This window comes from Marmota monax, unplaced genomic scaffold (assembly GCF_021218885.2).
Source record: "Marmota monax isolate L192 unplaced genomic scaffold, Marmota_monax_Labrador192_F-V1.1 WCK01_AAM20220418_F8-fsc00001, whole genome shotgun sequence".
Taxonomy (NCBI): domain Eukaryota; kingdom Metazoa; phylum Chordata; class Mammalia; order Rodentia; family Sciuridae; genus Marmota; species Marmota monax.
In genome coordinates, this window is record NW_026693777.1 from 44,018,282 (window position 1) to 44,033,184 (window position 14,903).

The following is a 14,903-nucleotide window of genomic DNA, read 5'->3' on the forward strand; positions in this document are numbered from 1 at the left end:
AGGCCAGAAGGGGTCTTTGCCAATGCTTGGCCCCATGTCCTCTCACAGAGAGAAACATAAGAGGTTAGGTTTGGCGTAAGCTCATAGGTCAAATCCACATTTCCCTGTGGGCTTTGGCTCTGCCCAGGCAGCCCCGCTTGCTTCTCCGGGCTCTCTGCTAGCCATTGCCGCCCTGGCATCTGTGTTCCAGGCACTCTGGCTTTGGCGTCCTCATCAAGCTTACTCCTGGCCTTTGCTCAGGTTCTGGCCTACTTCACAAAGGTTGCCTTCTCTCTGCTTCTCCTTGTTCAAGTCTCAGTTTAAATGTCTTTCCCTTGTTAGTGACTTCCCTGACCCCCACGTTGACTTGGGCTCCCCTTTCATGGGCTCCCATCTTACTGCATCCATATACAGATTTGTCAACTTATGCTCAGCCATGACACAAATTTCTTGAGGCAGGAAGCATGTCAGTCACTGATCAGTCCTTTGGGATGGAGACACAGGGGCTAGTGGTTTGATGAACAATTTTTGAACAAGGAACATTACCTCTGCCAGAGCCCGCAGGCTCTCATAGTCCTGGTTTAAATGGTCCTGTGTCTGGAGAATGGTGTTGGGGTCAAAATCAAGGTCAGACTCATCAGAGAGAGCCATGCTTGGACCTTTCCCTGGAGGGCTCAGGGAAGACACCACCTGTGCAGATATAGAGCAGTCTGTCCACATGGGGCTCCAACCAAGCTGCAGAGGCCTTGGTTGGGGGGGGGGCAGTTGTACCTGGGGATCCTGATCCATGCCATGGCTGATGGGCACCTTGGCTTGGCATTCTCCCCAGTCCTTCAGCTCAGGGGTGTCCAGGGCCACTTCTGAGAGCCAGGTAAGCCTTGGCCCTGTGGGAGTACAGGCTGCGAGCACTGCTCAGGGCCCGCTCCTCTTCTGTACCCAGAGACTCACATTGGGGATAGATGGGGGTTATTTATTATTTAGTGCTTCCCTGTGCCTGACCCTATGTAACTTAGGACCTATCCAGGGGCTCACAAACCTCTCAGAACTGCAAGGATCACAGACTCAGAGCAGGTAGGACACTATCCTGGGATGTCTGTAGGTAGGCGGAGAATGTATCATGTGAAATAAGTAATATAGGTGTCTGTGCGGGAGGGGGAGCTGGAATGGTGTGGGGTATTGGAAAAGATTTTAAGGACAAGGTAGAGCCCCAGTAGGCCCTGCCAGAAAAGAAACATTTGCAGAGGGGAAGACAAGGTGGCTGGGGTAGTAGAAGCTTGGAAGAGAAGACTGGGGAAACAGGCTGGTGCGCCTCCTTAGGGATGGATAAGTACCCAGTCTGTGCCATATTTTACCTCTGTCCCTGGGCAAGGGTTGACAGCAGTGGCAGCTTCAGCTCAAGCTGCTCAGGACTAGGTTGAGGGGATGAAAGAAAAGGACGAGAAAGGGAAAAAGATCAAGAACTAGAGGGTGGGAGAAGGGGAACTCAAGAGAATTTCAAGCTGGACAAGACCTACATGACCATCTCATTTAAACTTCGCTGGTGTGAAACCACCTCCCATGGCTGCCTAGTGACAGGAACTCACACCCCTGGGCATTCCAGTGCTGTCTCTGAGTAGCCCAAATTGGCCTCCCCTAAATTTCTTCCCTTCAGTTGTTGGATGTTCCAGAGAGCCACCACACAGAATATGTTTAATCTCTTCATTCATGACAGCCTATTAAGGCTCCTATATGGCTCTTGACCTCATACCTTTGGAGGCAAAGTGCATCTGGCCCTGGGGGCATGGGTGCTGGCTGGCTGGTGTTGCTAAGATTTGGGACCCATTCTGGGGTCTCCCAATTGTCTCTTCATCAATCCTGCTCCAGCATTCTGAGGGCTCCTCCTGCATGGAGATGCAAAGGCTCTGCTCAGGTGCCTAATGGCTCTACCCCTCAGCAGAAGGAACAGTTCTGCATTTGCCATTCAGCATTGGGCAAAGCAAAGGTCTAAAATGCCAGGGGTCAGGCAGGACCTCTCCATCATTGCCAGCACAGGCTGGTCAACAGAGGACACAAAAAAGAGATAAGGATGCTCCCGTTCATTCATTTAAACAATTAAAAACTAGAAAAGCCAGACACACACAATAGGAAGAACCCATATTTTTGTCCTATACCTAGAGAGTTATGTATTAGTATAGCATCACAGAAATACAGTGTGGATGGGGTAGATACAGCTCAGGACAGGAAGTCAGGAGACTGTCTGGTAGGGATAACTACATGTTCTTAGTAACCTGGATCCTCTGAACCATGGTTACGTCATCTGTAAAGAGAGGGGGTTGGACCAGACCATTGGTGATATACTATGAATTAATTTTTTAAAAAAATAATTATGTTATCCAGGGAATAAACACAAAAGAAAAGGGAAAGATGGGCCTTTCAGACCTGGGAGTGGGACATGGAGCTTCCTTGGAGCTCAGGGTAGAGGAGTGGAGCATGAACAGAGAGTCTAGGGGCCTCCTTAGCTTCATTGTGAGCTACAAGCAATTTCCTTCCTTCCTTCCTTCCTTCCTTCCTTCCTTCCTTCCTTCCTTCCTTCCTTCCTTCCTCCCTCCCTCCCTCCCTTCCTTCCTTCCTTCCACTGGGAATTGAACGCGGGGGGTACTTCACACTGAGCTACATCCTCAGCCACTTTTTATTTTTTTTAACTTTTGAGACAGTGTTTTGCTAAGATGTTCAGGGCGTTGCTAAGTTGCTGAGGCTTGCCTCAACTTGAGATACTCTTGCCTCACTCAGCCTCCTGAATTGCTGGAATTACAGGTCTGCACCACTGCTTCCAGCGACAAGCAAGGTTTCTTGGAAGAGGACAGAACTCAGCAACCCACTACACATGCTTTTGGATACTAGGGGCTCAGTGAACTGAGGAAGAGGTTTCAGAGCAGTCTGGTGCAGTGATTAGACCATCCAACAAAACCCACAAGGACCGTCAGGTGAGAGAGACTATAAGGGCTTAAGGGTCACTTTAGGTCTGGTGGTGAAAATAAAAGGGACATTCCTGGAGGAACTTGCTTAATGCTCCGGCATTGTGCTGAGCAAAGTGAGCCAAACCCAGTTGTACTAGGATGACCTCGATTCTCTGGGCAGACACGATTCTACTTCAGGTCTTAGTCAGCAGGCGACCTGCCTAAGGATGGAGGGACACGCCCACGCCCACGCCCAAGGGAAGGATAGGATTCCCCGGCCAGGCCCACAAAGACCCTCCATTTGTCGCCCTCTGTGGCCCACGGGCGGTGGAATATGGGACTTAGGTGCCGAGCAGAAACTACACATTTGGTCTTGGAAGCGCACAAGTCTAAGTCCCTGCCCACTCTTGGCGCGCACCCTGAGTGACGCCCGAGCTGCGGCGGCCCGCGCTTGCTCGTCCAGCCGGGACAACTCGGCTGCGAAGGAGCGCACGGCGCGCTCCAGTCGCTGGTGGCGCAGTAGCATGGCCTCGGCTGCCGCCTGGTCCTCCCCACAAAACGCAGTCTCCAGCTCCTGCCGCCGTTCGCGCAGCCACGCAGCCCCTTCCGCAGCGTCAGCCAAATACTGAGGGGAGGAGGGCGGGGCTGAGCACAGGCAGGTGCCCTCCCCGGCCCCGCCCCGGCCCCGCCCCCTGACTGGAACGCCCCACTTCTCTACCTGCCGTAAAAGCAGGGATGTGTGCAGCCTCAAACCCCTCTTCTCCAACCTAGTCCAGATCAGCTGCCACTCTCTCTGCACGGCCTCGGCCCGCTCCCTGGGATCCGGCTGCGTCGAGGATCCGCGGGCGCTGAAGTCGCACCCCCTCTTCACGAGGTCCACGCACACAGCCTGGTGGCGGTGGAGTTTGGCTTCGAGGGCCTAGAGGGCAAGGCCCGGTTGAGATGGGGAAGCTTGGTGATGGGAAGGAAAGGAGAGGGGGCTGAGTTCCCAAGCCAGATGGGTGAGGAAAAGGTGTGGATCCACAGGGAGCGAGGGAGCGAGGGAGTGAGCACCTTGTGTTTCTGCAGGGTGACTGAGATCTGACTGAGGTCCCCTCCCAGGGACAAATTCTCCACCTGCTGTCTAAGTTCTCTCAAGCAGGCCTCCTCCTCCTCACAGTTGTTCAGGAATTCTGCCCATTGTTGGGTCTGCTCCAGCATAGCCCGCCTGGGAGACAGACAGCAAGGGCCACCAAGAGACTTCGGGTGTCGTGGGGCATGGGGAGGGAGTTCCCTGGGGGTCCTTAGACAGGACTTTTTTCCCCCCTGTAAGACTCAATAGGTGAGACAGAGGCCTTGGGACAGAGGGTCATTTTAGAGGAGGTTGTCAGGCGAACAGTATTTTAGTCTGGGCAGGAGATAATTGGGGTTACAGAAAAGTTCCAAAGAAGGTTGAGGAGTCAGGTCAGACTCTTACCTGTCCCTGACAAGAGACATCAGGTTCTGGTAGAGCTGGGCCAATGATTCAGCCTTGGCTTTGACCTGCAGCATCTCTACACTGGTGACCAGGGAGGAGTACAGCTCTGCAGTCTGATGGGCAAGATGGCTCACATGGGCCTCATGGGTGGAGACCTGGGCCTCTAGCAGGTCATGTCTCTGAAGCAGCTCCACTACTTCTGCCAGATGCTGTGTACAGGTCATGGAGCTGGCTGGCACCTGACCAGAGATAAGTGGTCATTGCAGTCTTAAGGTGCTGCATTCCTGTGAGCACCAGTGCTGGGGAAAGACCCTCACTCTACTGTGTTCCCCAGAGGTTGGCTGGTCCTGTGCCCACCTGCAGCTCCCGGAGCTGGTCAGAGGCAGCCTCCACCTCTTGCAGAAGGCTTAACACAGCCTGCACACCTGTCATCTGCTTCCTGTGCTCCTGTAGATGCTGAAGGAGTCTTTTCCAGCGCTGTGTGATCTTCTCATGCCTGGTAGACACAAGAATGAAGGAAGTTTCCAGAAGGCTGGGGCAGAGAAGCCACCTCAGGTTAGTAGTGGGGCTTGGCTGCCCTGGAGGATTTGGACCTCTGAGGCTGGAGGCAGGGTCTGGATGTGAACCTCTTGGTATGGGGAGACTAGGGCAATGTGTCCTGCCCTGGTTACAGGCAGAGAAGCCAAAAGAGGACCTGAAAGGTCTAGGCCTTCAGCCCCAACCCCTTCTAGTCCCTATGGCAGTTGATGGCAGCTCCATCCTTCCAGATGCTCAGACTAAAATCTTAAGTCAGTCTTCACACTCTGTAGTGGCACCCCCTCCTCCACAAAATATATTAACTGGGCTTTTCCAGAAATCTTCACCATGGCTGATTTTAGGACTGTCAGCAAAAGGGTCTCAAAAAAGAGTTCAATGTAGATAAACTTCCTATTTTTGTGTTGCCCTATTTTACTTGGCCGCTAGCCTGAAAGAAATCCGCACTCCAGGTGCTGGACACCCCCTTAATAGTTTTTCACAAACATGTATCCAGTATAAGTAGTTTGTAGAAATGTGTAAACAAGGCCACGGGCCTTGAGCTAGAGCTTCACAGAGATGTCTACATTTCTAAGATAAGTTACCAATTAGGCTGCATGGTAACAGCTGGCAGGGGGAGGAAAGAAAGGGGAGAAGAAGCTCTCCCCTTTTCAGGTGTTGTCCTTGAAGGGTTAACTTGCCCTGAACAGTGAAGGAAAAAGCTGCTTTTATGTGAACTTGTGAAAACTGTGAACTTCTGAGCCCCTCCCATTACATGCCGGGTATAAAATTCTGAAACTACCTGAACTCCGGGTTCAGAGAATTGATTACAGCAAAAGCTGTGCTCTCTGAACCTGGCTGCAGCCAAATAAAACTATTTTCTGTTATCTTTGGTGCCTTGCATCATCTGTCTCTACAACAACCCCACTTCTGACCTGTCTCTAATTCCTGTTTGGCACTACCTTCAAATACATTCAGAATCCCACCACTGCTATTGTGCTATTGCCTCCCTTGCTCTCCACCCAGTAATAGCTTCATAACTGATCTCTCTTCTTCTGCTGCTATTCCTTCATCCTCTTCCCAACATGGCATCCAGGTGACCATTGTAAAACAAAAGTCAGTTCTGTGCTCAAGCCCTCCAAGATTTCCCATCTTTCTTGGAGTAAAAACTGCAAGGCCCAGCCTGACTTCCACTCCTCTCCCTTGCCATTGAGCTTCCCTGACCTCACCCCTGTAACTTGCTCACTTTAGTCACCATAGCATTTTTAAAAAATTTAATTTGTTCTTTTTAGTTATATATAACAGTAGATTCTATTTTGACATATCATACATACATGGAGTATAACTTCCCATTCTTGTGGTTGTACATGATATGGAATTACACTGGTTGTGTATTCATATATGAAAATAGGAAAGTTATGTCTGATTCATTCTACTGTCTTTCCCATTCCCATCCCCTCTTCCACCCCTAGCATTTATACTGTTTTTCAGACTTGCCAGGGGCAGGAACCCACCTGGGATGCTGCAATTGTTGTTTCCTCTGCCTGGGTCACTCTGTCCCCCATATCTGCATGACCAGCCCTTTCACTCCTTTCTGGTCTTTATTCAAAAGTCATCTTCCAATGACTCTCCTCCGGCCACCCAGTCTGCACCACCTCCCACAATGGCCCCTCACATTCCATTATCCTGCTTTATTTAATTCAATTAATTAATTTGGTGCTGGGGATCAAACCCAGGGCCTTGTGCATTCTAATCACACGTTCTATCACTGAGCTACATCCCCAGACCCTACATTTTAAATCACTATCTCTCATGTTATATTTTTATTATTTGTTTTCCTTAATAGTGTGTAAGTTTGGTCTGGGGATGTGGCTCAAGCTGTAGCACGCTTGGCATGTGTACGGCCCAGGTTCGATCCTCAGCACCACATACAAACAAAGATGTTGTGTCCACCAAAAACTAAAAAATAAATATTAAAATTCTCTCTCTTAAAAAAAAATAGTGTGTAAGTTTCTTAAGGGGAGGGATTTTTGTTTGTTCTCTTCACTGCGAAACCTCCAGCACCTAGAATGGCACATGGGACACAGCGGATATGTGCCATAAATGCCATAATGAATGAACTAATCAGAGGCTACCTCAAAAGGACAGTGCTTTACCAAAGGGGATGAATTACTGATGGTAGAATTCCAAACATCCATGGGAGACTGATTTTTTTAGAAGGAGCCCTGATTCCATAAACCACCCCTCTCTTCCATGGCCAGGAATGGGCATGTGGAAGGGTAAGGGTGTGCCTTTCCCTTTTGTGAGGATGGTTTATAGGCTTGGGGCTCACCTGTGGGCCACATCTGCCCAGTCATGGTAGTGTTCCTGCTGGAGGATGTCTGCGATCTCAGCCAGGGCCTGGAAGCGCCCCTCCTGGGGCAGGATGCCAGCCTCCAGCATGCCCAACCTCTGGGTGGCTGCCTCCACTGTGGCTGGGCTGGCTGGCAGGGCTCTGGCGTGGTCCAGCACCTGCTCCGCATCCTTTAGAAAGCTCTCCCGGAGGGCTGCCTTGCGCTGGAAGCGACGGGCCAGTGTTTCCAGACGCTCCAGTTGTAGTAGCCTCTGCTGCAGGGCCTGGCTCCGGGCAGCCTCTGCTCGCTCTAGCCCTGCCCAGCGCTGGGACAGCTCTTCAGGGCCGAGGCCCTCCTGAGGCAGGAAGAGCCTGCGGTTCTGGGCTCGGAGTGCTGTCTGCAGCTTGAAGAGCAGGGCCTCTGTGGCCCCTCGCTGCTGCAGCCGAGGTGGTTTCTCCTGAGCACGAAAGGAGGCAAAGTCTACCAGTAGCTGGCGCATGGCAGGCAGTGAGTCTGGAAAGTTCCGCATCTCCAGTTGTGCCTGCTTCTCTGTAATCCAGTGGAGCAGGTCAGCCACGAGCTGCTGGTACTGGGTCTGTAGCACCTCGGTCTCCTGGAGCTGAAGCAGGATCTGGTGGAGGGCAGAGAAAGGATCAGGCCCTGGAATAGAGGCACTCCCCTGTTGGCCTCTGGGAGCCAGCTGCTTCTCTCAGCTGAGGGTGCACTAAAGTAGGGGTCCCCCAGCTCCCAGAGAGGAGGGGGCATCACACACCCAGTTTCAGGAGTGAGTGGTCTCCTTCTCCATGACTTGGGGGCAAGACTGTGTCCTGCCTTCTTCCATCTTGTTTCACCCTTTCGCCTCACCTCTAGGGGTTGAGGGCCTTTAGGCTACTCCTCATCCTAAACATTCTTTCCCCTACCCCCACCCCAAGCATCTTAGAGTCCTTGGCCTGTATCATCTTCCCCCACTGAGACACCAACCCTGAGGGCAGCCCTCCCAGGCCTCAGCCTCTGCCATCGCGTCCAGAGAGTAAGAAAGTCCTCCAAAAACATGGAGCCCCCCAACCCAGCAGAGCCTCTTCTATGCCTGTCCTTGCAGACTCCTGGTTCTCTAGGGCTGTTAATCCCATTAGGAGCTTAACAGCCTGCAAGTGGAGGGGGAGGGGAGGGGGGGGCAGGAGCAGCAGGAGCAGGCACTGCCTCCCCACTTTCCCTGTATGCCTGGCTCCATGTTGGGCCACTGAAGCTCCATTGAATACCAACCCAACAGCAGCCCTATTATCCAGGTGTTATTGTCTCCATGTTACAAATAGGAGCACAGAGGAGTTAGATGACTTGGCCAAGGCCACACAGCAAATGAATGACAAAGGAAGTTTTCAAGTTCCTGTCTGCCTGACTCTGGAGATTGTGCTCATCCCACCTGTCCTCAGAGCTGTGGCTCCCTGTGGCTGGCTGGACCACCTCCCTTTGTCACCAACCTTAGCGAGTCTCTTTTGGACAGTCTTCCCCTGGTGTAGGCGGGAGAAATAGTGGTAGTAGAGGGAGACATAGGTCATGATGGAGCGCTCATCTGGCTGTAGGCTGGCCACATCCTCAGGGTCCAGCAGCTGAGCAATGCCCAGCTCTTGCTCAGCCATGTGGAAGGCATAGGTGAGGTTGTGCAGTGGGCGGTCTGGACGCAGGGAGCCATAGTCTAGCAGGTCTGGCCTGGGCAGAGAGCAGGAAGGGCTCTTCAGGAGAGTGTCCTGCTTTTTAAAATGCACATGTTCCTATTGGCCAGACCCAGCTTACTGTAAATCCATTTTCCTCTGACAGTTCTCTGAGGCCCTGGCTGAAGGATGGATAGGACTCTAATGGGACAGGAGGGTTAATTTGGCATAGAGGCCAGGTCCAGGGATGGGGGCAGAAGTTCCAAAAGGGCAGCTAATTGCCGGGGAGAAGGCAATGAAGAGAAGGGAGGGATGCAGAAAGTGAAGGCCGGGGTCAGAGGCAAATATGGCAATTCCCTGGGGAGTGTGCGGGGGGAGGGGGGTATTACACCAGGCCAGGGACTCAGTTGTCAGCCCACTCTACTTCTGGGCCCACTTCCCCTCCTCCTCCAGGAGCCAGAGCGGATATGGAAAATGGGCTGGAGAGGCCCCAGCCCTGGGTTCAGTAATTGGAGACTCAGGTCCGGCCACACCTGTGGGCATGGATAAGGGCATTAAAACCCAGCCCGTTGCTCCAGCTGCGAGAGAAGTCAGTGATGCCCACGTTGGGGTAGCCGGCTGTCTTCCTCTGGCACCAGACCAGCAGAGCTTCCTTGGCTGACAACAGGGCTGCACTGGCCCCAAACTCCTCCTGTAGGACAGGGCATGTCATCACCATGTGGGGCCAGGTGGGGGCAGCAGAGCCTGCAGACTGTGGGTGGCTCATGCTGTGATCCTACCCCACCTGGAGATGGCTCTCTTTAGAGCATCTGATTTTACCTGATGTCATCCTCAGAAATTAGAGGTAGGGGTTAGAGAGCCAAGAGTCCTTCTGATTGATTGTGCTTCTAAAGAGGCAGGGTGACTGAAAGCTGTCACCTGTCATCAGAGCAGCTAGCTTTGCATTGCAGTTGAGGACCACAATAGCAATAGCTCCTGGTTTGGGGCCCAGGCATGGTGATAACCAACCTGGGGCCTCATAGAGGCTGGGCCCTATTTGACTCCTTCTCTGTATTGTAGGCTTTCTGATGATTATCAGATAGTAGGTTCTCAGCCTGTTAGTATTTACATTCTACAGAAGACAAAGGAGGTGTAGTAAGAGATTGGGAAGTTGCCCAGGGCCCCAGCTGATAAAGGGATTGGACTGGACCCCTAAACCTCCAACAGAGGACAAGAGAGCCCCCCACCTATAGTGCTCAATGCTTCAGGGACTGAGAAATGACTCGGCTGGGTTGGATTTCAAGCCCCGCCAGCCCTGCCGGGTCCTCTTTGTGGATAGTTTCCCTTATTCTTCCATCTCCATCTCCATCTCTTCCACTCAGTGCTTCTGTCTCTTGGCCCTTCATCCTCCTTCAACTTCTTTCTGCCTGCATCCCTGTCTTTCCCTTAGGGACTCCCCTTCCACTCACTCCCTGGCCCTGGTTGCCCTAAACCCTGCCTCTCCTGTTCTCATGGTTGCCCTCCTGTGTTTCCCTCTCCGCCAATTCCTGTTATGAATTCAGGAGTGCAGCTGAGCAGGATGCACTTATTCCCCTTCCTCTGACAGGAAGGATGCTGGAGACCAGCACAGGTCTGTAGAGTCATCTCAAGGATTTGGAGGCCCCTCTGCCCCAGGGAGGAGGCCAGGCCCAAGCCCCTGGGTGCTGGGCTAGGCCACAGGGGAACTAGGGCATGCTGAGATGGACTAGGAGGGAGCAGGGATGCTGGAGCCTGAGTCATCAGGGAGCAGGCCTGAGGTGGCAGCCTCCGGGGACGAGGAGTACCTGCTGCTCCCAAGGGACAAGTCTGAGGGGATATTGGGCCTCAGGATCTGGGGAGGTGAGTAGAGCTTCCTGGAAAGGTTTAGGGTCAGTTAGATGTTCATCTGCCCATTTGTTCCCCCAAACAGAGCTCAGCTTTGGAGCTGCGAGCACACAAGGCCCTGCTCCTCTGTAGCTCATAGTCATCATTTGTTTTGAAGGTCCACATGGATTTGTGCCAAATCTGTAATCTGTGGCTTTTTTTCATAGAATTTCATTTTCCAGCTTGGCTTTCCTGACCTACCAGAATCAAGTTTCAGGTGTTGTTTTGGGGATTATAAAACTTAAAAGTGATAAATATAAGAACATTATGTTTATACTCATTCCTTTTTTTTGGTACCAGAGATTGATTGAACCCAGAGGTGCTTAACCACTGAGCCACATCCCCAACTCTTTTTATGTTTTATTTTGAGCTAAGTTGCTGAGGTGGGCTTTGAACTTGTGATCCTCCTGAGCTGATGGGATTTCAGGCAGATGTCACCATGCCTGACTGGTTTATACTCTTTCTGATCCAGTTGTTGGGGAGAAAAAGATAGAAGGGGAAAAGTCGGGGAACCATGAGGGAAATACTGTATCATTGGTCTTCTGGATACTGGGGAATTAGTGAACCTCCAGAGGTAGGACTCAACATGTTGAATTTCCCCTAGGGGTGCATTATGGTGCAATGAATATTACAGGGTTTCAATGCCAAGTAGGGAACAGTAAACAGGTGGAAAGTGTTGCTGGGAATTCACCCTGTCCCTACCTAGTGAGTGACTTGTCTCAGGTCAGGTGTGAAGCCCTGTTTCTAATTCTCAGTTCAACATATGGCAACATCTCTGACCTGGGTTCTTTACCCCTGATTGAAGAATGAATACTAATTCCAAGGATGCCAAGGATTTGTGTGGGGAACGTAGATGTGCAGTGGAACTGCGCTGTCCCCAGGCGCCTGAGGTGAGGTCATGGGACACATACCCTGTCCAAGGAGATGTGGGAAATCTGAAAACGCAGAATGATCACCCAGAGGAGTCCTAGGATGAGTGTCTGGTCTCCATCCACGATGTTCTCTGGCCCAATGAGGGGTATCGGTACCTGTGGGCAAAGTTGACTCTATAAGTCATGAAACCCATGTTCCTAAGGGACTCAGAGGAACCAAAAGTCCAGGGAGCCAGTTGTGGGATAGGAAGTCCTGAAATTCAGCCTGCCCCAGTGGGAGGTCCCCCAGGAAAAGCAGGCAGAGACAAGGCAGAAAAAGGAAGACTTTTATTTTTAGCGCTGGGAATTGAACTTAGGACCTTGCACAGGCTAGGCAACTGCTCTACTACTGAGCTACATTTCTAGCCCCCCCCCCTTTTAAAAACATTTTTAGTTGTAGATGGACATAATACATTTATTTAGCTATCTATCTACTTATTTATTTATTTATATGTGGTGATGAGGATCGAACTCGGTGCCTCACACATGCGAGGCAAGTGCTCTACCACTGAGCCACAACCCCAGCCCCCCAGTCCCTTTTTATTTTGTTTTGTCTCACCAAGTTGCCCAGGCTGATCTGAAACATGGGATCCTCCCGTCTCAGCCTTCCAAGTCACTGGCCTGACAGGACAGGCTTTCTGAGTGGTTAGGTCCTGGGTCTAAGCCCACCTGGGTGATCTTGCAGCCGGGTGATCTGGGCTGGACCACTGGACAGGGGATTCCCCATATGTGGGCTACAGGGAAACCTGGGCTATTGGTCACTGGTTCAGCTGGGTCATTACAGATGTGTGAGCTAAACAGACAACTCCAGTGTCTGCCTCTACCTCCAGGGGCATCTCAGGATTTCAAGGGGGTGCCTGGGTCCCTTGGGGCCACACTCAAATCTCAGTCTTCTTCATTAGGCTCTCCAACAGAGCCTATTGGAAATTTTGAGTCCCAAGCACCACAAAACCAGACTTTCTAGGGCCAGGGTTCAGGAATTTGCATTTGAACAAACACCAGGAGTGGCCATTCTGTACACTGAAGTTGAGAACCTCTGCCCTAGATCTTGCCACTTGGACAGGAGGATAGGTGAATCAAAGGGAGAAGAGGACAGAATAATTGCCAAATTTCCATAGGATCTGATCCCATTACCTTCTGGATACATCTTCTACTCTCCCAAATCATGCAGCACCAAGGCCTATAGGATTCTTGTAGTCTGTGAGATTCTAAGCATGGGCCTTAAGTCCTTTGCCCTGACTGTCCCTAATGTCTGGAAATATAATCCCCCAGCTATCATCAGCATGCTTATTCACCTCTCTTTCCCAAGGCTTATTCCTCCTACCCAAATACACACGCTTGATCCCTAAGACCTGGAAGGCAAGTGGCCTTAGCTGACCACCAGCCTTGAGGGAAGAGCTGCCCCTGGGTGTTGTGTCCCTCTAAAGGATCCCCTCTCCATGCCCTGGCACTTCCCTCCTCTCCCTGGCACATTCATCATTTTTGTACTTGGATTTGGGGCACCTGCTTAGTGGGGTGCGGGGACTGGAGTCCGCTCCTGCCTGCTCACTGGGGCCCATCCTACTGGCTTCATTTTTAGCGATGTTAGCTGGCAGCTTGAACTTGGTCATGATGAGAGAATTAATGCCTCGGAGATTAGCAGGACATAAACCAGTGCTTTGATTTCCCCCAGACAGTTGTAGGACGTGTCCCAGTACACAGCTGATCTGCATTCACCTAATCTGTCTCCCCTGAAACTGGGTCTGGGCTTTGCTTATCGTATCCCCAGTGTGGGCTACAGAATGCTCAGTGTGTGGCAAGGTCTCCGGCTCCATCAATGACAGCGTTCCACATTCTGCTACTTTAATGAACAGTATGTCTGGGGGCAGCTCTCTTGTCCTGTCTTGATCACTTGGCCTTGGATGTCTATGGAACCAATGATGTCACCTTCACAGGTATCAGGGACATGCTATATATCAAAGCTTAAGGAGATCTGCAAAGCCTCTGACGAAGGCCATGGGACTCACACCCTTTCCAAGATCCTGGAGGACAGATGACTGGCTCACAGGACCTTGGACCGCATGGGAACTGGCTCTCTGTGGCTGGCAGCTTTTTGCTCTTCCAGGTGCTAGGAACTGCAGTTGCTGCCCTTCCTTCCCTTGGCTTTGGCTCTTCTCTCCCTGGTGTTCTCCAGCACACCAGGCTCCAGGGACTATAGGTGACCTCCATCAGGACTTAGGTGATGGTTCACGCACTCAGGCTCATCCTGGCCAGGCCCAACTCAGTGCCCATATCCTCCAGGACAGCCACCACACAGTCTCAGTACCCGAGGCCAGGAACCTTCCTAATTCCTGCTCCCCAATATAAACCACCCCTGTGCTGGTCATGGGAGTCCATTGTGTTCAGGAGCTCTTGCTTCTATCTCCCTGGCCTGTCCCTTTCTCTGGTGACTCAGGCTCCTCCTATTTGCTGAGGCCTTTCTTCCTGCAAGGCAGGTCCTGTACTCTCTCCCTGCCGCCTGCCTTGGTGACTGGGGCTCTTCCCCCTTTTCCCCTACTTTCCACCAGCCTCCCTTGGCCCCGTATCTGGGCTCTGCTGCCTGGTCATGGATCTTGTCTGTAAATAATTGTGGACACCTTTATGAAATAAGAAGGTTAAGAGAGCACTAAGATTCTTTCGGTGTTGGATCCTGCAGTTCTGTCTTATAGACAGTGACATTTGCAGTCCCAATAGGCTTCCTGCTATAGCCAGCTGGGTGCTCTCCAAGCCAGAGTGCTGGGCAAAGCCTTTAATGCCGCTCCTCTGTAACCCAGCTGTTCTTCCCTTAGTCAGTCCCCAGATCCTCTGCTCTACCCTGTGGCCCAGCCTAGGAAAGATGACCATCCAGTGTGTCCCTGCTGCCTGCCGGCACCACACACAGCAGCACTTCTCTGGAACCCACCTTGGCCCTGAGGAAGGCCAGAGCTCTGCTGTTGTTCTCCAGAAAATGCACACGCAGGCGGCCCCGGCTAGGCGCCGGCAGGGCCTCTCCAGAGATGAGCTCCAGCAGCCGTAGTAGGTGAGTGCCATCGGCCAGCTCTGTGTACAGGTTTTGGATCTTGATGCCCACCTGGGAAGGGGATGGGCAGGTACAGGGTCAGCTCTGCCCACCCCATCCTGGGATCCAGCAGGTGGAGGCCAGAGCAGCTGTCTAGGAGGAAGGAGCTCTGCCTCAGCTCTGTTGTGGGATCCGGAGCAGCCTCAGGCCAATGAACCCACAGCCTGAC

The 14,903-nt window shown here is 52.0% G+C and overlaps 1 protein-coding gene across 1 annotated transcript in view; it reads right to left on the reverse strand.

The window, feature by feature from the left end:
- Nucleotides 1-14,903, reverse strand: part of Sptbn5 (spectrin beta, non-erythrocytic 5) — a 49,370-nt gene that overhangs the window by 31,205 nt on the left and 3,262 nt on the right. Inside the window, 14 exon segments of the mRNA XM_058584712.1 lie at nucleotides 526-669; nucleotides 751-839; nucleotides 1,727-1,859; nucleotides 3,281-3,292; nucleotides 3,295-3,540; nucleotides 3,634-3,834; nucleotides 3,969-4,122; nucleotides 4,372-4,610; nucleotides 4,729-4,867; nucleotides 7,217-7,848; nucleotides 8,696-8,924; nucleotides 9,400-9,557; nucleotides 11,659-11,775; nucleotides 14,579-14,746. Coding sequence (XP_058440695.1) covers nucleotides 526-669; nucleotides 751-839; nucleotides 1,727-1,859; nucleotides 3,281-3,292; nucleotides 3,295-3,540; nucleotides 3,634-3,834; nucleotides 3,969-4,122; nucleotides 4,372-4,610; nucleotides 4,729-4,867; nucleotides 7,217-7,848; nucleotides 8,696-8,924; nucleotides 9,400-9,557; nucleotides 11,659-11,775; nucleotides 14,579-14,746 — 2,661 coding nt within the window.